Here is a 26,037-nt window from a genome sequence, read left to right as displayed (position 1 = left end):
CATAATGTAAATAAATTGTCACAGAATAAGAATATGTGAATAACTCAATTTCGACAAAAATGTCAGATAGAACCTTACAATTCCAAGGGGATGAAATACATCCTTTGTGGAAGACGCTATTCATGTTTCAGTAATATCACACGTGTTTGATCTTGAACTAAAGCAACAAAAATGCTTCCAAACACAACCTCGGTGTTCAACAAGAGTAGTTTTTTCAAATGATTCCTAAAAAGTATGACACAATAGATTAGAATGATCACAGTGCTAAACACAAAACAAGCACATCACAAAGGAAGAGTCAAAGACCGTTCTGAAATTTTGAAATTTTTTCATTGTTTTGTTTCAAAATAAAGATCACACATTGTTTAGAGACAATCTACAACTGGAGTTACAAAAAATAGTTGCCCAGGCAGAAAGCACACACAGCATCTGTTACCTATACACATTATGGTTACAAGTGTGCCTGCATAAAGAGAATCATAGGAAATATACACAAGGCTGTTTAAATATACACCAGAGTGTTCCAAATCAAAAACCAATGGCCAGTATGTTACAATCACTTACAAGTAGACAAAAGAATGGTAAATCTGTACACACCTCCAACTCTTGACCCAGGGCAGTCGAACGCGTCAAACAAACACACAAACGCGCTTGCTGCTACCTGCCCAGGAGCAAGGGAGGGACTATAAAAGATCTTAAAAAAATGAAAGGGATGAGTGGAGGTGAAAAAGAGGTGGCTGGTGAATGGCTAAAAGCAGAGTGCGCACTTTTCTCTGTTCTTTGTACATCTATGCAGTAATAATTCAAAGGGCTTCAAAACCAACAAAAATCTGATATTACAATTTACAATATATAACAACTCATAACTCATAAACCACAACCAAAGAGGTGAGAATTTACACTGAAATGCACAAGATTTTCTTTTTTCCATTTTATAATTTTTTTCCCTCCTCATACCAAAAAAGGGCTGTAGAAGCGAGTCCACATTTACATTAGCGAAGGTTTACAAATGTACAATTATACAATCAGAAGTATGTATTCACTACAGGAGAAGATTATAGATACAGATTGGACATCAAAAACCAGAAAAACTACAAAGTTTTATATATATATTTATATATATATGCAAAGGTCTACACCAAGTATGCACTAAATAGTTTATAGAAGCAAGACCAAAAAACGTCTCCCATGCTAAATGTCTGCGTGTTAGCAATAATGTGCGTGTGTGTTATGACAGAATATGCGCATAAGAAAGGTGTCGCGAAGCAATAAATTGTGTTTGCGCAAGCCTACATGATCAAATGTGGGATAAATCAAATATTCTCATTTCATACAGGACCAAAAAAGGACCATCATTTAGGTAGTAGAGTGAAAACGGAAAGAAATGCTAAAAGGGAGAGAAAAACAAAAAACAAAAGGTCACAACAACCCAGGGATGACTCTGTGACGAGGGGAAGGTTTCGTCCATTCCACCCCAACCTCCCTACATCGTCGGGTGTATACAAACACGCTCACACACACACACACACACAGACCGGCATCCTAGATGAGTTATGGGAAGGGTTTACATGATGCCATTAGGGGGAGCACAGAGTGGGCCGAGGTCAACGCCGTTCTTCATGTAGTACTTCTCCAGCTTGGCCAAAATGTGCTTTCCGTACGTGTACTTCCTCAGCGTCGCAATATGGGGTCGGATCTACATAAAACAACCAACAATCATTTTTCGGTCACAATTTATAGGTGCTTTGGCACAAGCATGTAAAGAAATACTGCTAACTGAATAGAAGACGCACCTTGTGCATTACAATCTTGCGTTGTGTTGGCTCAGCCACATCGATCATCTTCTGCACAACGTAGTTGGCGTACTGGTCCTTCATCATGGTGTATAAGGCACTGTGGGGCCCGTCTGCCATACTGCACACCTCATCAATCAGCATCGCCCTCTCGGCACGCAACGAGTGGGTCACGCACTTTTCCACCACGTTACTGCGAATTAAAAAACACAAACACCCGTAAATAAAACACTTCCTCCTGTGCGCCTTTGTGTGGCGGATTATCGCGTCAATGCTTTATGCGCACCTGGCAAACTTATGCTGGCTGAGCCCCAAAACATTTCCGCGGATTTCAGATACAATCTTGCTCTTGTCCTCTGCGCGGCCGTGCTCCAACACGTGCTGAATTACATAATTCCCATACTGATCCTATATGACAAAGGAGAAGGAAAAAAAAGGGGTTTCGATGAGAGGGATGGATGAGATCCTGCGTCAGTACAGAAAGACAATGCTTCATAAATCACCTGGACCAGCTGCTCGGTATGTTGATGTATTTCCTCCAGTATTGACAGAGTCTGCTCAGGCAGGCAGTGCTCCAGAATACGCTGGATCACCCGACAACCATATGGGTGTGTAGACAGAGCAAACACCTGCACAACACACACAGTTATTAGTTAAACATACACACATAAGACAAAGGTATAAAATCCATTTGAAAATAAGTCATTCCAGAACCATGAATGAATGATAAAGCAGTTACAACCTAACACATACAGGTTACAAACTGCATGTTAGTAGACTTTTCTATCCCCAGAACTCATTTTATAGAAGAACATGGGGCCCATAGACTACTTATTCACTATTGCAGCCATTTTGGCCAGTGTGGTCCACTGAAGAGGAAACACTGAATTTGACAAGACTGCATTTATACAAATATTTGACAGGATTATTATTATATATATATATATTTTTTTTATAGGTTTAGTAGTTCAGATTGTTACTTGACTATATTGCTATCCAATATGCTGCAACTTTGGCTCCAACACACAAATAATATCCTATATATATAGGAAAATTAATACTTATATTCAAACAACATGGATTAAATTGATCAGATGTGACAGTAAATACATTTATAAATGCCTTTTTTTAACTTTCCATTTATCAAAAAGTTCAGAAGAAAAAAAAACTAAAAAAAATTTAAAAGCATACAGCTTTGCCACAGGATTCACATAAAACTGAAAATACATTTTAAAAATATATTAAAACAAAAGAAACTTTAATTTGTAAAATATTTAATATAATAATTTAATATAATAATTTTACAATATTGTGTTTTTTTTACTGTATTTTGATCAAATAAATCAGCCTTGAGCAGAAGAGATTTAAAAAACAAACATTTTTCATTAGACATGTACTATAGGTAATTTTTTCTTCATATGTTATACTATGGCTCAGCCTCTCAATAGTGCACTGTATTTCAAAAATCAGGCCCTCCATAAATAAACCACAAATGTTCCCATGGTACACTACACACACACACAATTCAGGTCCTTCTATTCAAAAAGGTAGCGTTTCCCACGGTTCAATACAGACACACCTGTCCTTTGAAGGCATCAATGATGAACTGGAGAGCATGAGGCTGGACACACTCGATGCATTTCTGCACAACATGATTGCCATTTTGATCCTTCACACACTTCAACACGTGTCCGTCAAGCTCCCGAACCATCTCATTCTGAAAAAGACACAAACAATTAAGATTAACAACCATATGGGTGTGTAGACAGAGCAAACACCTGCACAACACACACAGTTATTAAACAAACACACATAAGACAAAGGTTTTAAATACGTTTGAAAATAAGAACCATGAATGAATGATAAAGCAGTTACAACCTAACACATACAGGTTACTGTAACTGCATGTTAGTAGACTTTTCTATCCCCAGAACTCATTTTATAGAAGAACATGGGGCCCATAGACTACTTATTCACTATTGCAGCCATTTTGGCCAGTGTGGTCCACTGAAGAGGAAACACTGAATTTGACAAGACTGCATTTATACAAATATTTGACAGGATTATTATTATTAAATATATATATATATATATATATATATATATATTTTTTTTTTAAAGTTTAGTAGTTCAGATTGTTACTTGACTATATTGCTATCCTATATGCTGCAACTTTGGCCCCAACACAAAAATGTAATATATATAAAAATTATAAATGTTATATATATTTGACACACTATATATATATATATAGAGAGAGAGAGAGAGAGAGAGAGAGAGAGAGAGAGAGAGAGAGAGAGAGAGAGAGAGTGTGTGTGTCAAATTGTACACTACTGAAGATTAAATTCATACTAGCTGTGTAACATCACCACATCAATGTGAAGAATTATAAAGTAAGCATGTAGCTCTTCTTAAACTTACAATGACTTGTTGGTCCGAAGGGATAAACTCCAGAGCTTTCTGAATCACTCTGCAGCCGTACATCTGCAGTGCCAGGGATAAAACATGGCCACGGATCCGCTCCGCCAGTGCCAACTTCTGATCGAGACTGCCAAACTAAACACATAAACGGCTTTTAGCAGAAGCCTCTCATCTTAATTGACATCAGGTACACTTAATAATCATAACTGAAGAACTTTATTTTCCTGCTTTGAAACATCCTGTATTGCCTGAAGCGCTATACAAATAAAATGTGACTGGATTTGCACAACTGCAGTACCAAATAAATCCGGTTCAAGTTTGAACCTGCAACCTTCCTGTCCAAATATGTGAAACTGTGCGGCTCATTAGACACGTAAAATGATGCATGTATTAACAAAAGAGCTTCGTATTACCTCAAAGAACTTCTGGATGACATAATTTCCAAACACATCGACCATGAGTTGGTAGGCTGCCTGCAGTATCTCATTGAACACCAACTGACGCTCTGCAGGACTTGCTCTCTCCAGTTTCAGCTGGATGAACCTGCACACAAACCAGATGGGTTTTTAAAACACTTTGAACATTTTATTTGTTACTCCATGTGGTAACATCGGGGTCCTAATCTCCTGGCATCTGTGAGCTGTAGCAAACATCTGCATTACCTGGAGCCATGCTGGTCCTGAGAGAACTCCATGACGTGTCCTGCGATTTCTCTCAGCTGCAGGTTGGGGTAACGGTTGTTTCTGAAGTCCTCAAGCAGACGGCTACGTCCCGATGGCATCACGTCAGACATGCCGTAGCGTAGTCGTGATGACGGGAAGAGCTGGCTGCTGGGACTGAAGAGAGACGAGCCTGTGGTGGCATTGCGGAACTTGGCCTCTGCTCCTGGAGCTGCAGAGATGAAACGCCCACTGCCATTGGTCAGGCCACCTGAGAGGGAGAAGCCAGAAGCGGGCATCCATTAGATTCAATCATTAAATATTTTTAATGGAAAGATCACTGAAATATATGCGTTGAACTCACCAAGGTTAAGACTGCTTGAAGATCCATGAGTTGAGAGCGAGGGTGGCGGGGTGAGTGAGTGGGAGGGGCCTTGGTTTGGAAGAGGCATGCCAACTGGGCCAGGGGAGGAGCTAAAGCTGAGGCCATTGTAGAACCCCCCATGGCCAATAGGGGTGAGGCTACTGGGTGTGCGCTTGTACAGATCAGAGTTACCAGTCAGAGAATCTCGACGGGACCCACTGGAACTGGAATTAGCCACTGCAAAAAAATTAAAAAATACAAACATATACTAAAATTAGACTGGAGACAAACATGACAGATAATCTTTCCCACCCATTTTTTATTGCATTAAATTTGAGCATTAGGAACAAATATAATTTTTGTTACAGATTTTCCAATGGTGCAGTGTTCTTTAAAGTTCACTTATTTTCACAATTAGCATTGTGCAGGACATTCACAGAAACTACTTAAGTCACATTAAACCACATTTGAAACTCCTGAACAGCTTTGGCGACACTGCCTATGAAACTTATGAAACTTTTCAGAAGCAAGTTATTCAATTGTGGAAGTTTTTATATAATATTATGGAATGTGCATTTAAGAAACAGTATTTTATGCTGATGCTGAAAGCAATAGCCCTCCAGCAATATATTATAGTGATTTTTATTTTCAACATAACTGAACTTTATTTAATATTAGATTACAATACCTGCTGTGCCAAAACCTCCGAGTGCTGCTCCAAGTGTGGCTCCCAGAGAAGAAGATGGGTTGGCACTGAATCCAAGTGAGGTGCTTCCTGGCTGGGCAGAGCCTTGTGAAAATAGTGAAGAGCTCTGTGAGGAAGAGCTTGGGGAGCCACCCCCATAAAAAGAGCTTCCTCCCAAAGCCCCGCTCCCTTGCTGCCCATGACCCTGCTGGGAACTCAATGCACGGAACGCACCGCTTGCTCCACCACCAAGACCACCATTAGCCCCACCCGCTGAAGCAGCAGCAGCAGCCACTGTTTAAAGGGAAAATAAAAAAATAAAGAGTAAGAAAAATATATTTAAATCTAAGACTACATTTGGAAAAAGCTTTATGGTGTCTGTTGACTGTGCAACTTTGATTTGTCATTTTCAAAGATGTACCTGCTGATGGGCTGATGATAACCGAAGCAGGGGCCATAAGTCGAACTGGGCCACCACGAGCACCTGTATTCACCACAAGTGCACCCGTCTGGTCATAATATGCAGCTGGAGCTAACATAGGATAACCTGGAATATAACAAACACATCTTTATTAGACATCAATCGAACCATGAAAGTTTGATCTGTTAAAGGATGTTTACACAGACTGCGATTCATTACATGTGATAATTCTAATATGCCGATTTTTGTGCTCAGGAAACAGTTCTTGTTATTATCCATGTTGGAATGCATGCTGCTTAATTTTTGCAGAATACATTTTTGCATTCTTGTTTAAAAAAAAAAGAATTCTTTCTAAAAAAGAAAAAAAAGCAATGGTAGTAGTGTATATTCACAAATAAAGTTCCCTTGCCTATATAGAAGGCACTTTTTAGGCCAATAAACAACAATTTCACAATTCACTGTTATTTCTGGGTTTTCTATGATAACATGGTTAAAATTGATTTGATATGTTGGCTTAAAAAGTAATAGTTTCTGTGTAAACAACATCTTAAAAGATATATTAATGGTCCTTTACCAGGTACACCTGCTGCCAGACCCTGCCCAAATGCCAAGGCGGAATTCACAGCTGCTGCTGCTACAAGCTGCTCTGTCTGCTGACCCTGCTGTCCTTGACTGGGAGTCAGAGGTCGTTGGTTTCCACCTGCACGCATCACCTGGGGCAAACAAAGATCATGGATATAAGCATGTTGTGCATTCCCTACATCAGTGGTCTGGTTGGCTGAACTCTTACCTGTTGTTGGTTCTGCTGGTTCTGCGCTGCTGACTGCTGGTTGGCCGAGTTAGAGGGGTTGGCAGCCTGCTGTTGGAATAGATTGGCAGGATACACGCCCCATGGTGTGACACCATAGTACTGATGGGGCATCACCGCTGGTCCTGAAAGACACAAACACACACTCACAGATGAAGGGCTAAAGCACACCGTTTTCGAAGCTGGCTCAGGGGCTTTGATGTACACAGGATGGGGAGCCATTTCCTTTGCCTCTGTACTCTGTTTTAGGAGTATCAAAGCAGGTGTGTGTTTTGTGTGTGTGTGTGTCTTAAAGGTGACTGCCTCAATCCTAGAGCTAAATCTCAAGTCCCTGGAGGATGCAGTCCAAACCCTCAGCCATAATGAGCAACACTTCTTCATGAGCATCAACTTCAGACTGTGACTGCTCAGTAGAGAACCTTTTAGCAACAATTCGATCCTGCTACAGAAACGCTGGCGAATGCGGTCTACATTTCTGTACCGTCATCATACAAGTACAAAGAAATCTACAGCACTAAGAGACTCTCAAAGATAATTAATTTGTCTATTTGCATATTGAATATGACATTGGTATACATTTAACATGCATTTATACTACCATTCAAATGTTTGGGGTCAGCAAGGTTTTTATTTTTTTTAAGTATTTTTTTTAAATTTGATTGGTCAACTGTAGAAAATTTATTCTGTAATATTCTTAGTGTTTTATTGTTGCTTAGGCTGGTTGTTTTCGATGTTGTAATAACATGTAATTGATTTAGAAATACTTAATCCAAATAATCAGAAAATAAACGCCAATAGGGTGATACAAACCTCAAAAAGAAGCGGACTGTCATAATACCTTATTTTACTGGACTCATTAACATCCTTCATAATGACATAATCATTCAAGAGATATCTTGAAATACAAACTATACATATTACATATCCTTCTCAAATTTCAACCATGAGCGCTCACCTAGAGTGGCGGCAGCAGCGAGGCCGGCAGCATATGGATCAGTTCCAGGTGGAGCAGCACTGATGATGTACGGATTCGGTACAAATGCAGCAGGGGCCAAACCTAACACAACCAATAAGAAACCAGTTTTAATAAAACACCTGAAACTTTTGTCCATTAAGTCTGGAGACTCATACCGGTACCTACAGTCAAACTCACCGATGTGTTGTTGTTGAGCTGCGGCGAGGGCGTACTGCTGCTGCTGTGCCGCGGTGAGCTGCTGCATTGCCAGAGCGCTGGGCCTCTGGAACAGCTGCAGTACAAGTTGCTTTCATTAGGCATGAAATGTATATTAAACATTTGCGTTTGTTTACATTCATAAATGCAAGGTTTTGAAAGCACATACAAATGTGAATAATAATTACTTTTTTCAAAGTTAACCTTCACATGTATAGCCTCTGATAGCAATTAACATTACAAATATTTATTAATACACAAGCTTTCATTATTATTATTATTCTACTCTTAATTACAGTCTTGAATGTTGAAAGGGCTAGCAACATCAGATATCTACCTGCTGAGGAGAATTGTAGTCAAACAGGCCGACAGTAGCAGCTGTGGAGTCCAGAGGCAGCTGGCCTCCAGTGTAATCTGCAAACTGTAAAGTCTCCATGGAAACCGATTCCATGGGGTCCATGGTCACATTTTGGGTTTCAACATTTGAGAACTCCTCTGCTGGTTTAGGCCCTGCACCTCCAGGGAGTTCTGGTCCACCCAAATCCACTTCTGGACCAGTCTGAGGGCAGTTACCAGGATTACGACTAGGGAGAAACAAAAGGTTTGACTTCAATACATTTTAGAAATAATTAAAGTATACGTATGGAAAGCAACACAAAGAGAACTTTTACAAGTTTGGGCTCGATGAGATTACTTTTGGATTTTTTTACTTGAGCAAAACAAGCTAATATAATTACAATTTAAAATAATTTGTATTTAATTTTAAAATAAGTTTGTTATTTTAATATATTGATTAGAATTTTTTCCTGTAATGGCAAAGCTGAATTTTCAGCAGCCATTACGTCAGTTTTCAGTGTCACATGATCTTTAAGAAATCATTCTAACAGTCCGTTTAATATAAATTGTGATACATTTTTCAGGATTGTTTAGCAAATATAATATTCAAAAGAGCAGGATTTATTTAAAATTGAAATATTTTGAAAATTATAAATGTCTTCACTGTCATATCTGATCAATTCAATGCATCCTTTTTGAATAAAAGCATCAATTTCTTTAAAATTACAATAATGCTACTTTTTTTGATGGTGTATACCTAAAATCCTTAACGTCAACATCAAGTCCATTCTGATTGGGCAGTCCATTGGGGTTATCCAAAACATCCGGCTCTGTCTCCTGAAGTTCCTTCCGCTCAGGGTCAAAGGCTGTTTTGGGTTTTTGCTCCACCCTTTTCTCTGGGTCATCCACCTCTGAATCTCTTGGACCCTAAGAAAAATAGAAAGGGAGATTAAAGTGGAAATAAGGAGTTTAAGAGTTAAAGAAATATTTACACACCCTCATGTTGTTGCAAATCCATAGGAGTTTTTTTATGTTTGGAATAACAAAGGTCATAACTAATTTTCTTAAACAGAATCTTAATAAAGAATGTTTTGATGAAAGAGACTCACAAAGGCTCCTTTGCGCAGACACGAGTCCATTTTCTCAGCAGGAGAGGAGCTAAGAACGTACTCCACCATGGAGACGCCTAATCCACCACTCTCAGAGCGTGGCGACAGCACAGATCCGGCCTCTCCGACGCCATGGAAGCCCTGGCCTGGTCGGCGCTGAACCATGATTGGCTGGGACACTGAGTGATCTAGAGAAAAAAAAAAAGGGACATTAGAAAGAAAAATACTAAATATGTAAAATACAACCACTGCATCTTAAATCACACACATACCAGAGGCTCCCCAAGCGCAGTCTCTCCACTGGTCCAGAAAGATTCCTTTTGGTCCATCTTTCCCTGAATCATCGGTTTCCCAAAACTTCTTCCCAGTGAGGAGCTGCTGCAGAGTGGGAACATCAGACAAGAACATTAATACATAAGGGCAAATGAAGCATTAGGCAGAATATGAGAAAAGAAAGGACTCTCACCTCTCCCATAGCTCGGCCCTCCAGTGCAAGTGCCTGGAAGTCATGGTTAAGCTCATCCATGGATCGTACCTGTACAAAAAGAAACACGATTATAATAAGATTTAATTTTATACCAGTAAAAAAAGTGGTTAACTTGTCACTAAATTATACCTGGTTGTCTGGATGCATGTTGTCACCGGTCGGCCAGCGGTGTTTGCAATTGTTGTAGCCAGGCTGCTCGCCATGTTGCCGTTGGAAGAAGTAATCCACCATGGCGTCATCTTGAGAGCGTCCTGCTCCCTGTGTAGGGGGAGGGGCCTGAGGAGAAGGGCCAGGTTGGGGGGGGTGTCCCGCAGCACTTAGCACCACAGGCATGCTGGGTAATGGCCTGTCAGGGGGAGGCAGTCTCAGATGGGGGCTGAACGAATCCTGCCAGAGCACAGCTTTCCTCTTCAACACACACGCTACGCTCATTCCACCAGAGACTGTAACACAAGATCAAACCAAACACCATTAACCCCAATGGCATCTGGCATTGCTATGCACTTAAAGTAAAGTAAAGTACGGTATTTAGTTACCGTATTACCACACCTGTATATATCAAAGCAGGCAGAGAACGTGAAAGCCCACAAATACTGCCAGAAATATAAATGGCAAATTCAAAACAAGCTTCACTTATTTAAAAGATATCAACCTTATGGATGTGAATAGTAAATAACAGCACAGCAAATCGGATGGAGATACAGAATCAAATAAAAAGATTCCAGTGAAGACTAACTAAATAAAATCCCTGACCCATGAAAATATAGGACAAAAGAAAACACACAGTCTGGCCAAAAACACTGCCATGAATAAAGAATAGTATCAAAACATCCTGCAAGAGCGACTTATTCCAACGATCTATGATCCCAGAAAACTTGGCAAAACAAAACTTTTGGCCATGACCGTACATTGCACACACTTGGTGAAGCTCCGTGAGTAAAGTAGAGGTTGTTGTTCTAGTTAATCAAGCAGAGCAGCCCTGTCAAAATGAGTCATTTCATTCTCATTCAAATGTGCATCTGATATCATTGTCACAGAATGACTCTGACATACTGGGAAAGTCAAGAGGAGAAACAAAAGGAGGAATTTCTACTTGAACAAATTTTCCTGAAGAGAAAAGGTCAGTTTGTAGCTTGATAAATATGCTCTTTGAAAAGAGAACATCAATATTTCATCACATTCACAGAATTACAAAGCGTCCAGCAGTATGGGAAAAAAAAAACTGAAGCATTGTCACAGGGCTCACAAAATGAGGTGACATCAACTATCTTGACTTGTTTTTAAAAAAAAAGGGGGGGGGGGGGGGGTTCTCAGCCGATAGGGCAAACATACCGATGAAGCTCACTTCCACATTTGAGCTCAGATTATAAAAATAAATGTTAAGATGTCTTGCTTTTTAGTTTTAGTCACATTTTAGTCACTTATAAACTTGATAGTTTTAGTCAAGTTTTAGTCAATTTTAGTAAAAAACAATAAAGTAGTCTTTAACAAATTAATTTAGATTAAAAAGTATTGGAAATGGACTTAGGTTTGACAGATTGTAACGAGTGTTGCAATTCATAAAACGGTTAACCTTAAAAGCTTTGCATAATAAACTAGACTTTCTCATTGATGGAGATGCAGTGCTGCCAAGCGGTACTTCATGGTCGCATTGGGCAGAAACCTTTTATCCACATATTCAAGTTATTTTTCCATGAATTGATGCTCTTCTAAAATTTCAGCACATTGCCTATTTTCACCAGTAATCACAGTTATAAAGGAATGGTTTATAGTTTAAACAGCAAAAAACTTTGAGCTACTACAACGTTACACACAGATAAAGTGGTAACAGTGGAATCACTGTTTTACTCCAAAAAAAGCCAGGAATAAAAACATTCTTACTTTGGCAATTGTGGCTTTATTTGAGAAATTGCTAAAGTGCAATGAACAAAGTGCCCAAAATATAAGCTATTGAGGAACACATACTTATGCTCTACAACTTGTGCTTCAACTTGTCTGCCAGTGCAACAACAAGATGCATATTATTTGTAAACACAAACACCATACAAGCCTGTCTAATAAAAGTGACACAAACATTCAGGGATGCAAACACATGTATGGTCAAAAGAGAGAGTTATCGAAGCCCTCATCCCGCAGCAAATATCACTTTTTTATATTTATATATGGATGTCAAGAGCTAAAAAGTGTATGTATTTATATAGCCTACACTACACACAAATAATATACAATTAAATTATGCTCATTTTAAATGTATTGTGTAGGCGATGTATAAAAATATAGGTTTTTAATAATCTTTCAGTGCCCAAAACCATGATAATATGAAACGCTTCAAAACAGAGCACACAAAGCACGCATGCACATCGCGGGTGCAGAATGATGTGCTCAAAGCAACATGGAGTCACAGTGTGCTGCGCTGCTCAAGTGCGCATTTAAAAGTACGTGCATCCCCGCCTCGATCTGCAGGCTGCAGCCGGGTGCTTCTCCAAAACAGGCAGAAATGATATGCATTGTGAACGTCAGACTTAATAATTTTCGTTTCGTCTCGTCAACGAAAACTCGAAAACGTCTCGTCATGTTTTAGTCACAGAGCCATTTTTAGCTAGTCATTGTCGCGTTATCGTCATAAAAAAAGGTGCGTCGATGAAATCATTTCGTTGTCGTCATCGTTGACGAAAACAACATTAGTTTGTTACTACATACCTCCTGTAATTTCAAGTCATTCCAATCATTGCACACTGAGATGAGTTTCCATGTGTTCACATTTGACTACTTATTGTAAAATTAAGAGATTAGTGTTTAGACTTTTGCAGATAATAACCAGGGCCCTCATTTATCAACAGTGCATATGCACAAATGTGTGCGTAATGAGTGCGCAAGAACAGTTTTACGCAGAGTGTGGGATCTACCAACTTGTACTTAAACGTAGTAATGTGTGTAAATATAAGCACAACTCTGAGCATGCTTACACAGTGAATCTAGTGCTAGAATGGCGATACTACAAAAAGAAAAGTGCAGCTGCCTTTCCTGTGTCTTTTAATTGCAAACACTCAATTTATAGTTTAAGCTAAACATTGGCATAATTGGTGTAAAAAGCAATAAAAGACTGCAAAAAAATAAGGCTTATCCTATTTAGTATTTTGTCTTGCTTCTAGTCAAAATATAAAAAAATTGGAAAATCAAGTTGCATTTACCAGATAAACAAAAAGACATGAGATATTTTGTATTTTATTTAGTTTGGGGGGGGGGGGGGCGTATATACGAGTGAATTTTGCTTAAAACAAGCAACCCTCTACATTGAGAGTAAATCAAGTAATTTTTCATTTTGGTGACTAAATGTCAAATATTAGCCAATGGCTAACAAACGCTCAGATTTTACTCACCAGTGTGTGAGTTGGAGGCTAAGTAGAAATTTAGCACAGATATATTTTCACTCGCAGAACACTCTCTGAATGAGCGCTATAAAGTTTCACTCTCCTTCAACTGATCTGTGATATTTTTCAGTTTTTATGATTTCAAGGAGGACATTTAACATTCATGTTTTATAGAGAGAGGTGTTGTCAACAAATATGGTTTATTGGAGGAATTTCGGAATGCAAATGACAATGAACGCGAATGAGCATAGTGCTTATAACATGTTGGATTCATCAACAATGATTACTTACTAGTGTCCATAAGAACTGCATACTCACATATAAATATGGATTTTTTTTTTTGCACTTACAAAGATCTTCTAATAAGAGATCCATTTAATAAGAGGGTTCATAATAGGGGTGTCACGATTCTCCAAATCCTCGATTCGATTGCATTTTCGATTCTAAGGTCACGGTTCGATTCGATTCTCGATTTTTACATTGAGACAGTCATGAAGCTCTGTGTTGCTCTGGATGTCCAGCAATCTGTAGTCAAGGCAACTAAATGTGCGCTGCTCAGACCTTCAATAACTTTCTCTTTTACATTATTGTACATGGAGGGAATCACCATAGCTGTGAGATGCGTTCTACTTGGTATTTCGTAGCGTGGCTCTAGCACGCTAATTAAATGCCTAAAACCGGAGTTTTCCACCACCATAAGTTCGCATGTCCGCGGTTATGGATACTCCTACCGCACGCGTAATTGCATTTGCACGAGTTGAGTTGCTTGGAAGTTTAATTCCAAATGAAGACGGAAGAGCAGTTTGTGTAGTTGTTGGTTTAACAGATAAATCTATGTTTTTGTGGTGCCTGCGGAGATGCCCTGCCATGTTAGTCGTGCTGCCAGTGAGAGAATATGGTACACGCACATAGCACAGCTTGCAAACTGTTGTTTTTTTGTCGATAACGCGAACGTTGTCAACATAACTCACTGGAAATCCAAAATACTTCCATACCAGCGACTCCAGTGAAAGACGAGGGGATTCGAGTTCTGTCGATGGGTCTCCTGCATCTGCAGTTGCCATGCTATCTTTTGAGTGGCTGTTAGAGGAGGTTGACTCGCAGCACTTCAACACGTTTTTTTCCGCTTGGCAAGTAACCAGACGCAACATGGGGGCGTGGCAGCATCGACGATTCCATTTTTTAATTCGAAGTTTGAGACTGTGACTTAATTTCGATCGATTTCTATTTAAAATCGAAATCGTGACACCCCTAGTTCATAATGAGGCTGGTTTATGAGTTCATCCCCATGAATGAAATGTTTTATTGCTTTGTTTTATTTGATTTTTGAATGTGTTAGTTAGTTGAACTTGGACTACTTGCAGTGTGCTTAAATGACACTTCACTATGAACTAATCAAACTGAATGCCTTGTTGCTTGACTTTTTTGTCCGTTTTTTGTGATCGACTGTACATAAAAAAATATATAAAAACATCAATTATTCTTTAAAAAGGTTGTTAAAAATAAACAAGCATTTTTTATAAAACATGATGAGAACTTAATGGGAACGGGGTTTAAATGCTTAAATGGTACAAACAAAGCACAGCCGGACTTTTTGGATTTAATGATGTATCTCTTAATTTAATTGCTTTTAGCATTTTAATTCAAGGTACAAATCATTTAATTTCTGACTGTGTCTAAAGTTCACTCAAAAAAAACATACAAAAAGAAAAAAGACCCACTGAACTTGGTCCACTGAATTGAAAAAAACAACAACATTTTTATCATTATATATCACTGTGCACAATTAAGAAAATGAATGACTGTTAGTATTACTGAATCTTCTGCAATTTATCGTTATGGATTAAATATTCTTTTCATGATGGGAAGGATGCTCAGAAAGTTACCAAAAACTACAATAAATGTTTTTCTCTAAGACACATTGGCCACAATTAACGGTTAACAATTAACACATTGGCCCCTTTTATTCAATACTTTGTGAAACATCCAGTGCCAGTTTAACAGGTCAACATATTTTCCTATAATGCCTAATGAGGTTAGAGAGCACCTCACAAGAGATCAGAGACCATTCCTTCATCCAGAATCACTCCAGACCCTTTAGATTCCCAGCTCCATGTTGGTGCTTCTCCTCTTCAGTTCACTCCTCTCATTTTCTAGGATTCAGGTCAGAGGACTGGAAGGGTCATAGCAGAAGCTTGGTTTTGAGCTCACTGACAAATTTTTTTTTTTTTGAGGTTTGGGATATTGTACAGTTGGACGATCCAAACATGGCCCATTATAAGATATTTAACAGAGTCAGTCACTTACTGATTTTTTTTATCTGTTGGCATTTGATAGAATCCATGATGCCATGTGTCTAAACAATGTGTCCAGGACCTCCAGCAAAAATATAGGCCCACAACATCAAAAATACAGCAATATATTTCATTGTACACATGGCGTAAATTTTTCCTCTGTGTTCACCAAACCCATCTTGAGTGTTTGCTGCTACAAAGCTCATTTTTAGTTTCATCTGGCAATAAAAGCCAGTCCCATTTGAAGTTCCAGTCATGTCTGATAACTGAATATGCTTTAGTTTGTTTTTGGATGAGCTAGGATAATTTTTCTTGTAACCCTCCCAAACAACATGTGGTGATGTAGGTTCTGTTTGACAATTTTTTTCAAGTTTTTCTGAGCCCGAGACTCAACTATTTACAGCAGTTCTCCAGCTGTGATCCTTGGAGAGTCTTTAGCCACTGAACTCTCCTTCTCACCATGAATTAGGACGATATAGACACTAGAGCTGCAACTAATCTAACGATTGTTTTTTTCGATTAGTCGACTAATCTCACGATTATTTTTATTACAATAAATAATCTAATGTTCTTTTTTTAATTAGCTAATGAATCCTTTGGATAACTTTACAAAAAAATATAAGTACAACTTCTAATATAATATATATATATAGCCATAAATTTACTGTAGTCTGAGACGTCATGAAATGTTCTTTAGCATCACAAACCATAAAATGTACTCCGGGTTCGGCTATGGTTTAGCATGGTTTCCAGAGATCTGGAGCGGATTCGGGGTAGCTCGGTGGTTTGTGACCGTTGTCTCGTGGCACGCTGTCTTTTAAGGGGCCGTTCACATATCACGTTTTTTGCGTGCTCAAGTTTGTTATTTCCAATGTAGGCGCGTGACATAATGGAAGCGACGCGCTCATTTTTTTCAACCGCGTCCGCACTGCATCGAGTTAAAAACATCAACTTTTCAGAATGCCGTAAGCGCAAGAATATCAGACCTGAACCAGGAAGTTGGTCACCCGATCACATGGTAACCAGTTAAACCGTAACACCGGAGAGCGCCAAGATGTTTTCCTCTGAGGTGCTCGGGCATCGCAGTTGTGCTGCCGTGGTACACCATGTCGGTTTTGCAAAGGGAACAAAGGGCCATTTTATTTGTCCTCTGTTTAAAGTATTCCCATACGTTTGATAACATTGGTCTCTGTTTTTGTGATAGAATGCAACTTTCTCCATTCCCATTATGCGAGATGTAAACAAACAGTGTGACGCGTTGCAGCACTAATAGACACATGTCCTTTTCCAGGCAGATAACATTTTATGTTGATTGGAAATTCTTAATTATTGCCCTGATGGTGGAAAGGGAATTTTTTATTGCTCTAGCTCTTTTCTTAAAGCCACTTCACCAATTTGTGAAGCTCAATTATTTTTTGATGCACATCAAAAATATATTATTTGGTTTTTCTCATTGTGATGAAGGATTTAAGGGAATCTTGCCCCCCCCCCCCTTATATTTCTGTGAAACGGGCAGACATGGCTGGATAATTTCACGTTTATGATCACGCTGGATTGCTCAAAATTGTGAATATGAATGGGAATATACTTCAGAGATCATGTTTAACGCTATTGCTATAAATACCTTAACTAACAAGAACATTTCTGGTTTCAGAATTTTTTTTTTGAACAAATAAAGAGCCCACATTAATTTTGCTTCTGTTTTCAGATCTAAAACTGAACCAAACTTTTTTTTTTTTAGAGATATGAAGATGCAGGTCACCACAAGCAGCAAATTAATCCCAACAGCAAAATCCTGAGATTGGTGTAATCTCACCCTAAAATAGTGCCAGAGGTGTTGGCAGAACTGGGGGTACATTATGTCACATAGATTGTTCTGGAAATAAGAGAGACTTTTAATAGCTTTTTTAGTAGTATATTACATAATCACTTTTCATAGGTTAGTGGAGAGTCTCAGCTGAAATAATCACTAGGTACTAAAGCTTCCGTACAAATACATGTGATTCAGCATAAAATGGTATGAAGGAAACAGAAGTGCTTGGATGTAGAGTCAAGATAATTAGAATATGCAATACAGAAATAAGTTACTGCAGGTGAGAGCATACTGAGGCAACACAATGTTAAAGCCAACACCTCTAAAAGAGTTTAAGAAAAAACAAACAACATTGTAAAAAAACACTGTCATGTAACCCTGACAACTGTTTGAAAGGACCAGATTTGTTAGCCGCACTGGCACCAGAGGTATTGGAAGCTGGCACAGCAACTGGCTTGAAGATCATTTACTGGGACTAAAGCCTCAATCAGTTTTCAAAATGAATCAATCAATTCACAAGCCAACTGTGACTAACACAAGTTTGACCAGCCATTTTTTGAAACAACCCAGATAATGCCAGCTGCCCATGAAAATGCAAAGAAATTTCATTCAGCTCCTATTTTAAAACCACACACAACGTTGTACAATTAAAGATTTGTATTTAACATCAAATGAAATAGAAAAGTGATAGTAACCAGCATCGCTAACATAACGAAAAGAAATACACCTCTTACCCTAAGATATATGCAGCAGGGTTTTAGCTCATCGGTCAGCTCCTTTATAATTTGTCCCTTGGAACCTCAAACGCTGTAATTGCAATGCAGCTAAATTATACACCTGCACAAGATCCCCATTAGGTGTAATCCTGTACACATATGAAGCAATAGCCTGAGAGCAAATCTAGTACACAGGCTGAAACTACTGTATAGACAGACTGAGATAACTGCACACACAGCACTCTAGTAATCCTGAGGGCTCCCTGCATCAGAACAAAATTCATCCAACACCTACTTTAAATGATAAACAAGGTCCAATAAACTAGCATATTAGACATGACTGGTCAAAACTACGAGTCAAATAAATTTGCAATAAAACAAGTTGAAGCCTACAGAGCAAACTACAACAGGACAGCTTCATGAATCACATTTCTTGGTGAACTGGTGGCTAATTAATAGGAATCTGAACAAACTAATTTGTATGTTTTCGTATGATCTGCTTATTATGCCCCACTGATGGTTAGGTTTAGGGGAGAACCTTCATCCCTAAAAATTATGTTTCCTGTAGGGCTGTAGCTATCGAATATTTTAGTAATAGAGTATTCTACCAAAAATTCCATCGATTAATCGGATAAAATGTGTTTTTAAAGTGCAATTTTAATTATGCAAGAGAAAAGACGACTCCGGTGTCTCTTAAAATGAACAACTAATTTTCCTTTTTTCAAATTTTTATTTTTTTAAAATGCATAGAATGCAATGCATACATCAAAAATAAACATTTAATTAAAAATTTGACAAATTCCGTGCCATTCCACGTTAAACTGTAAATTTCGTTTTTATGACTGGATTCCGCGATTCCCTCCGCGTTTTCTGCATCGCGGAAATCATAGGGCTCTAGTTGTGCTATTCCAGCTCTATCTTGCAATGGACACACGCCACGACGTTCTCTTTACGTTTGCCCGTGCCCTCAAATCAAAACACTGCTGACTCCTTGTGTCTCCTTCCACTTTGTGGGTGACGCAAACGCGTTGTCACATTAAAAAAAATCATTGCGAAAGAACCTGACGTGAGATTTAAAATAAATTAAAAGAGGCTTCGAGGAAGAGGAATTTGCCTCGATCCTTTTTTGTAATAGAGTTACTCGAGGAATCGTTTCAGCCCTAGTTTCCAGATGAATCACTTTACACAAATACGTTCAAAATCACCACCTGGTAACAGAGTTATGCTGTACCCATGAGCTCAGGTTGGCTTCATGACTTGATAAGGATCATTAAGGTCTAAAAGATTTTAGATTAACATTTATAACTGCACCAACTTCTCGACTTCTAAGCCAGCAGTTCTTAACTGGTAGGTTACAATCCAAAATATTGATTCACAAACAGCAGATGAATAAAACTATTGTAAATTTATTTCATCAAATTAAAACATCTTGTTAGGGCAGCACAATAAATAGAAGAGAAAATGATTTCCATATTGTGTTGCTGATGTCAATCAAACTCTACAACATTTTGGCACAAATTCATCCATTACTTGGTAGAAACTAGACAAAGAATTCATACCCACATCAAAAGTTTATGTGATCAGTCCTCATCTTCAAACAACATCAATAAAACTATGCAAAGTAAAAGAAAATATGACTCTGACCACATTAAATGGATTATATTATGTTATACAAGGAATGTAGAAATGTACATCCTTCACTGTAAATTCTAATGCTCAAAGTAATTCATTGTACTGAGTTCTGTTAACTTAAATCATTACAACTAGTTCAAATGAACAGACCTGGATAAGTATTTAGAACTTTCTAGTATTTATGAGTTTGTGAAAATGACACTTTTTCAGTAAGCTGAATAATTCTATTGTTTTAATTAACATGTAATGTCTCTTTAAAGTTACATCAACTTAAAATCTTTCAGCATAGCAATTTTGCATCTGACGTCATCCAAGTACAAGCTGTATGCATTTAATTATTCTTCTCAAGATGGCGGTTCAATCTCATTTCACGCAATCCTCGAACTATAATTTTTTACAAATCCAAGGACCCTGAAGTTAACATTTCTATGAATATCATCTTATTGTTGACACTAGGTCTGGGACAACGCGTTGAGGTCATCTATGATGTCGACGCAAAAAATACGTCGACGCAAAAAATACGTCGAGGCAAAATATGTGCATCGATTCGTCGACCTGTTTTTATTTCTCTAAAAAACGTTTACCTTATGTGCGCTGAATATAATCAAAATCATTAAACACGATAGAAAAAGGGCTGGACGCCAAAGTTTCACGTGGAGCATTCAGAGATTTTTTTTTCTCCATGACAGGCTGCTGGCTCCCACTGTTAGGCTAATTTTATTTTATTTATTTTTTTGGAAAAGCACTCTCTGTATTATCTTAAAGCCCTCAAGTTTACATTGGTTACTGTATTCTTTCAATTGCTCTAAACAAGTATTTTGGGTGACCTTTTTTATTTAATGCTACACATCAAGTTGTTATTTTCATCTAACAGAAGAAGTTTTTTCAGTAAGCTAGGCCCTATGTGTTCAGTAAGCTTGTTACAGTAAGCTATGTGTTTTCAAGGCTTCAAGGTTTTATTGAATGCTATCTCTATACAAGTGCAAAGTAATGCATTCTTAGTCTTTTATTTTGTAATTTTAAGAGCAATAAACATATATTGCAATGTTAAGGAATTCATGTTTTTTTCATTCAGATATGTAAATCAACATGTATAAATTGTTAGTAGTCAATTAATGGGGAGATAATCGAAATCGAATCGGTCTGGAAAAAAATAATCGTTAGATTAATCGATGCATCGAAAAAATAATCGCTAGATTAATCGTTTTAAAAAAAAATCGTTTATCCCAGTTGACAGATAAGTTATAAACAGAATGTATTTAGATGCAGGGGAGAGAAAACATGAGCTCCACTTGTTGCCAACTACTGTTAAGGAGATTAGATTTAGTGGGATTGCCAAATATCAACCTTTAATTCGAACCAACTTTAATAGCATAATTTATTTAATTTTGAAAGCAATGGATGTACAATTCAGATTATCACCATAATTCGTAAATTCACTTTCTGGCTAAAATAATATACGTAATATTAATTCATTTACAGTTTACATATTTATTTACATATTAAAAGAACAATCTCTGGGCACTTACAGTGTGCTTTGCATAAAATGTTCATTGTTTAATTTGAGCTTAATTTTGCATGACTTGTAAATCAGTGTACTTTAAACTTTTTACATCCAGATTCTTATTACGGTTTAAATCGCAAACAGTAAAAGGTGTAAATGTTTTTTTCTTTTTTTCAGATTTCAAATAAGATGGACTGGAAGTGCAGGGGCAGTAGAAAGATCCATCATTCCCATTATACCAATATTTTACTTTATTTTGCTTAATATATCACACGATGTGGGTTAGTTTTACAAAACTCTCTTTTGTCTGAAACTTGTTATAGATGAGAACTTGCCCCACAAACTTTAAGCACGACTAGACCACCAGCAAGACCAAGACTGGCAAGACAGCAGTTGCCCTGGCTAATCTTTCGAAAAAGTCCATTACAGATGGGAATGTAGTGTGTCATATTTGGGAACATATGTAAACTGTAATTTTTCTCAAATTAATGTTCACAGGAACTGCATGATTTCAACTCCTAAAGTGCTAAAATCAGAGCTCTTTTCTTGCTGTGCAGCAAAGACTTGCCGATCGTGATCGGAGCACTCCTAGTCTCTTCATACATTTTTTTTTACATTGAGACCTGTTCCATTGCAAAGATGGGTGTTGAGGGGCTAATCTGTTATTTAAATGTCACTTTTTTTATTATAACATTAATATTATTATTACTAATGAATCACGTTATATTGTTATAAATGTTCTAACATTCTGTTATTCTTCCTGATTATTATTTTTTAGCTAGATGATTCCAAAGGACAGATTGAGGATGCAAGTACAAGCTGAATGCGTTTAATTATTCTTCTCAAAATGGCGGTTCAATCTCATTTCACGCAATGCTCGAAGTATAATTTTTTACAAATCCAAGGACCCTGAATTTAATGTTTTTATGAATAGAATCTTTTATTATTACTAGTGAATCATGTTATATTGTTATACATGTTCTAACATTGTTATTTTTCCTGAATATTATTTTTTAGCTTGAAAATTGCAGCTCTTAAGGTATTTAAACAGTTGGTCATTAAAACTGCAAATCTCTCCAAAAATTATTTTGTTTTGATTGTTATAAAATAAATTTCCAAAATGTTTTTACATGTGTTATATGTTTGTTTGTAAGTGCCGTTACTAGGGCTGTGTGATTAATCGAAATCTTCATAAAATCACGATTTCTAAATCACTTTATAGCACAATTTTCCGCACCCCCTGCACATTATCTAGCGCATGAGCATAGCGAGATTTGTGAGTGCTCGGGACACATCTTGAGCGAGAGGAGAGACACGTTTTTAATTGCGCACTCTCCCTCCAGGTGAGAGCAGCGTGTATCTAAGCCCACCCATCTAGTTTTGTGCGAGAGCAAAGGAAATCCGTGTGCGAATGGAGAAATTTGTGCTTGTACATTATTTTAATGTGCTTTCGCACTACAATGAGCTCTCGACATCTGTCATTAAAATAACGCCATACTTCAGAGAGTGATGCCAATGGATGACCAAAAAAAAAAATCCTGTATCCAATTTTATGTATAGACCTTTTGTCACACCTTTACTTAGTGATTATTTCGACTTATGTCTGTTTTAGAGACGTTACAACTTTTTGATAAAGCTTTAATTGGTTTTCTTTTGAAATCGTTTCAAATTCACACTGAATGCATTTATGACTGTAAATCACATCTGTGTGTGTCATAATCATGATTAAAATCGAAATCGCTAAATTTCTCAAAGAATCGCAATAGGTTTTTTTTTGGTCCATATCGCACAGCCCTAGCTGATACATTTTAAAATATTTATAAAATGTATACATTCAGACTTAAAAAAAAGACTCATTTGAAAACTCAAAAATAAGTTAATTAGCTATGTTTTATGTTAATTGAAATCAAAATGTAAAGTTAGGTTACTCAGTACTTCAAACAGGGAGTATTTAACATGCAGGAGTATAACAAACACAAAGCCTAATAGTTTTGTTTACTTAAAATTAGAGGCATTTTTTTTTAATTGATGGAACTGATTACCTCGACTTTTTGGGGTTTACATGGTAAAGAAAAAACCATTGATCTGGGCTTTAAAACACCTGCATTTGGAAAAAACAAATTCAACTCCCACACTTATGACTTAATGGAAAAGAAGTAAAATCCCATTATGAGAGCGACAGAAATCCCCCAAGTGCAGGGTCAGACTGAAACTCCCCTTCACATTCATCACACTATTAGCCTCTCTATTGAACTTAACATCCATCTTTCTCTGACACTCATCCCAGGTATAGAGTGCAACAGACAGTCTGCTGAAGTCAAAATCTCATTAATTTTCTTCATAAGGTAATTGATTTTTAACAGCAACTTCTAAACCATAAAGGCAGACCTACTGTGAGCTATGAGGTTGCTATTCAATGGGATATGATTAGTTACAGCCATTACTCTGCATTTTCACATCTTATTTCATAAATAAATCACACACACACAAAAAAAGAAATCCTGTTCCTATTACCATGAAGCACTGCGAAATATGTAGACAGCCTCTCTACACTTTCAAGTTACTTAAATATCTCTATCGATAAGATGCATATTTTGCATTTAATGGTTCTATATAGAAACCACATTTTTTACAACTAATTTAGTGGTTTTATATTTCTCCATATTTTTTATTAGACTTCATGCTTCATGGCATTGGGATGGGATTATGGTTCTTCCCTCAGTAAGTGTCTTTTTGTTTATTCAAATAACTTGGTTGTTTTGCTTAAAATCAAAAGTTATGTTGTGACATAATGGCTGTCTCATCAAACTATCTACACAGACGTGTGAAGACGCATGTGACGTCTAAAAAAGTTTTTAGACCCAGCCATTGTCTCGTTGATTACAAGCACTTCTTCGCCTGTAGCCTGATCAGGTTCGCCATTACATGACCCAAGCGCCAGAGACACCCGGAAACAAGCGCTCCTGAGCTCGAACACCTCCCGGAAGTGGGCCTAGATACCGTAACTGTTGCCTATGATCAAAGCATGTGTATGCATGACGATAACACAAACAGGTAACAAAAGAATAGCGCCTTTGTCCACTAGCAAACCACAGGAGGAGGTGGAGAGCGTTCGCTGTCACTAACGGCGTCTATGAACCCGTTGACATCAGACGCTCCTCAAACAGACGCGGTTAGATGAATTGTCGGGCATTAATTCACGACATGGGAATGGGTGAGGGGCGGAACTGTCTGGCAAGGCTTAGATGAAACGTTTTAATGACTGTTACACGGTGAAACCAATACAAACGGGTTATGTGACCGCACGGACCGGTGCCCCTGACTCCGCGGGCCGGCTCTGCGTTATTCTACAGGTCCTCGTCCCGTTAACAAAAGGCCCGGGCCGTCTGGACAGGAAGAGCACCACAGCAGGAGGAAGACCGGGGAGAGGAGGGGGAGCTACAGCCTTATAACAAAGCCCTCAAAATCACTCGCTACGCCTCATAACGCCGACATATAAACAAACAATTAGCTAAAACGGTTCTGTATGAAGAGTCGGTTTCAGAACCGAGGGTTACTCACAGGTGGAGGATGCGGATGGTGACGGATTTCAGCCCCGGTTTGCAGCAGCTCCCTAGCTTTTCACACCGACAACATGGCGGCCCGATCCAAGCAGATGCGCGCGGGGCATTATGGGTAGAATGAAAAGGAGCGCGTGCGGTTCATTGCGCCAAGAGGGGAGTGTCGTCCTTTGTTGTGCTCGAGACTGATAAAACAATGTACAGATTTACAGGCTTTCACAGAGTTTGACATACATCCCAACACAGTGAGCCAATGCCGCCTTTTGAAAGTACAGTACTGATTTTTTGTTTTAATATCTGTTATTTTGGACACGACTTAACCCATTTATTCTCAGTTTCACATGTGAGCACGTTTTTAGTCCAAAAATCTTACCTGGTTTGATATTTTTCTTCTTCCTGGTTATTAATTGTCCATTTTTATACAGTGATATACAGTATTAAGCTATGTTCATAATATTATTTTTTATCAAATATGATAGTAATGGAAACAAATTGTTTTGTTTAATAAAATATTCAGAAGTCTACAATTTTCTAATTTTATTGTAAATTAAACATGATTCGGAATGCGACCACTGACGTGTTTACTTTGTATTATAATCTCACTATTTATTATTAATAAATACTTTCTTTTTGCCTCTACAAAGTTGCCAAAACCATAGGGTTGAAAAATGCTCAACATTACAAATTGAATTGAAATGTGTATGAAATGGCCCTCTGTTAAAAATGTGACCACTCTCATATTTACATGTATCATAATCTTAATATCTTAGTAAAACTATATTAATAATACAGTCATTTTAGACCCTTTAAAAATTAAATGTACCAAATATTGTAGTTATATATACATCTGAGGGATTGTTATGCTTGTATTATAATCTACAGAGTGGCAGATG

General features: G+C 37.8%; 1 protein-coding gene and 2 non-coding genes across 5 annotated transcripts; all 3 read right to left on the bottom strand.

Moving 5' to 3' along the window:
• Window positions 1-308: 308 nt before the first annotated feature.
• On the bottom strand, window positions 309-25,325 carry LOC127935917 (pumilio homolog 1). 3 transcript variants are annotated; one of them, XM_052534140.1, is made up of 22 exons: window positions 25,146-25,325; window positions 10,384-10,697; window positions 10,234-10,302; window positions 10,040-10,145; window positions 9,768-9,955; window positions 9,416-9,585; window positions 8,660-8,906; window positions 8,305-8,398; window positions 8,107-8,208; window positions 7,134-7,276; window positions 6,918-7,056; window positions 6,344-6,469; window positions 5,926-6,216; window positions 5,238-5,474; window positions 4,877-5,144; window positions 4,628-4,757; window positions 4,215-4,349; window positions 3,373-3,510; window positions 2,297-2,422; window positions 2,080-2,201; window positions 1,794-1,986; window positions 309-1,696 (listed from the first exon to the last, which is right to left on the bottom strand). In XM_052534140.1, exons 2-22 carry the CDS (start codon window positions 10,684-10,686, stop codon window positions 1,565-1,567), a joined length of 3,459 nt encoding a protein of 1,152 aa, XP_052390100.1. In that variant the 5' UTR covers window positions 10,687-10,697; window positions 25,146-25,325; the 3' UTR covers window positions 309-1,564. The 3 variants fall into 3 exon arrangements, with proteins under 3 accessions (XP_052390100.1, XP_052390099.1, XP_052390101.1); XM_052534139.1 differs by having other exon boundaries at window positions 8,305-8,413; window positions 25,146-25,292; XM_052534141.1 differs by having other exon boundaries at window positions 10,040-10,142; window positions 25,146-25,292.
• LOC127936306 (small nucleolar RNA SNORA5) lies at window positions 2,559-2,696 on the bottom strand. The gene has a single exon (XR_008148263.1). It is a non-coding gene; the product is annotated as a small nucleolar RNA SNORA5 (small nucleolar RNA).
• On the bottom strand, window positions 3,697-3,834 carry LOC127936305 (small nucleolar RNA SNORA5). Its single transcript, XR_008148262.1, has one exon. It is a non-coding gene; the product is annotated as a small nucleolar RNA SNORA5 (small nucleolar RNA).
• Window positions 25,326-26,037: the final 712 nt, after the last annotated feature.

The sequence above is a fragment of the Carassius gibelio genome, chromosome A19 (assembly GCF_023724105.1).
Source record: "Carassius gibelio isolate Cgi1373 ecotype wild population from Czech Republic chromosome A19, carGib1.2-hapl.c, whole genome shotgun sequence".
Lineage (NCBI taxonomy): Eukaryota > Metazoa > Chordata > Actinopteri > Cypriniformes > Cyprinidae > Carassius > Carassius gibelio.
The sequence above is the reverse complement of the archived record's forward strand: the minus strand, read 5'-3'. Positions and strand labels throughout refer to the sequence as shown.

Coding starts and splice junctions, on each gene's coding strand:
- LOC127935917 (XM_052534139.1), bottom strand. CDS start 10,686: ATGAGCGTAGCGTGTGTGTTGAAGAGGAAAGCTGTGCTCTGGCAGGAT. Junction 10,146..10,233: donor AGGGCCGAGCTATGGGAGAG/GTGAGAGTCCTT, acceptor CCCACTCTGCAG/CAGCTCCTCACTGGGAAGAA. Junction 9,956..10,039: donor CTGCGCTTGGGGAGCCTCTG/GTATGTGTGTGA, acceptor TTTTTTCTCTAG/ATCACTCAGTGTCCCAGCCA.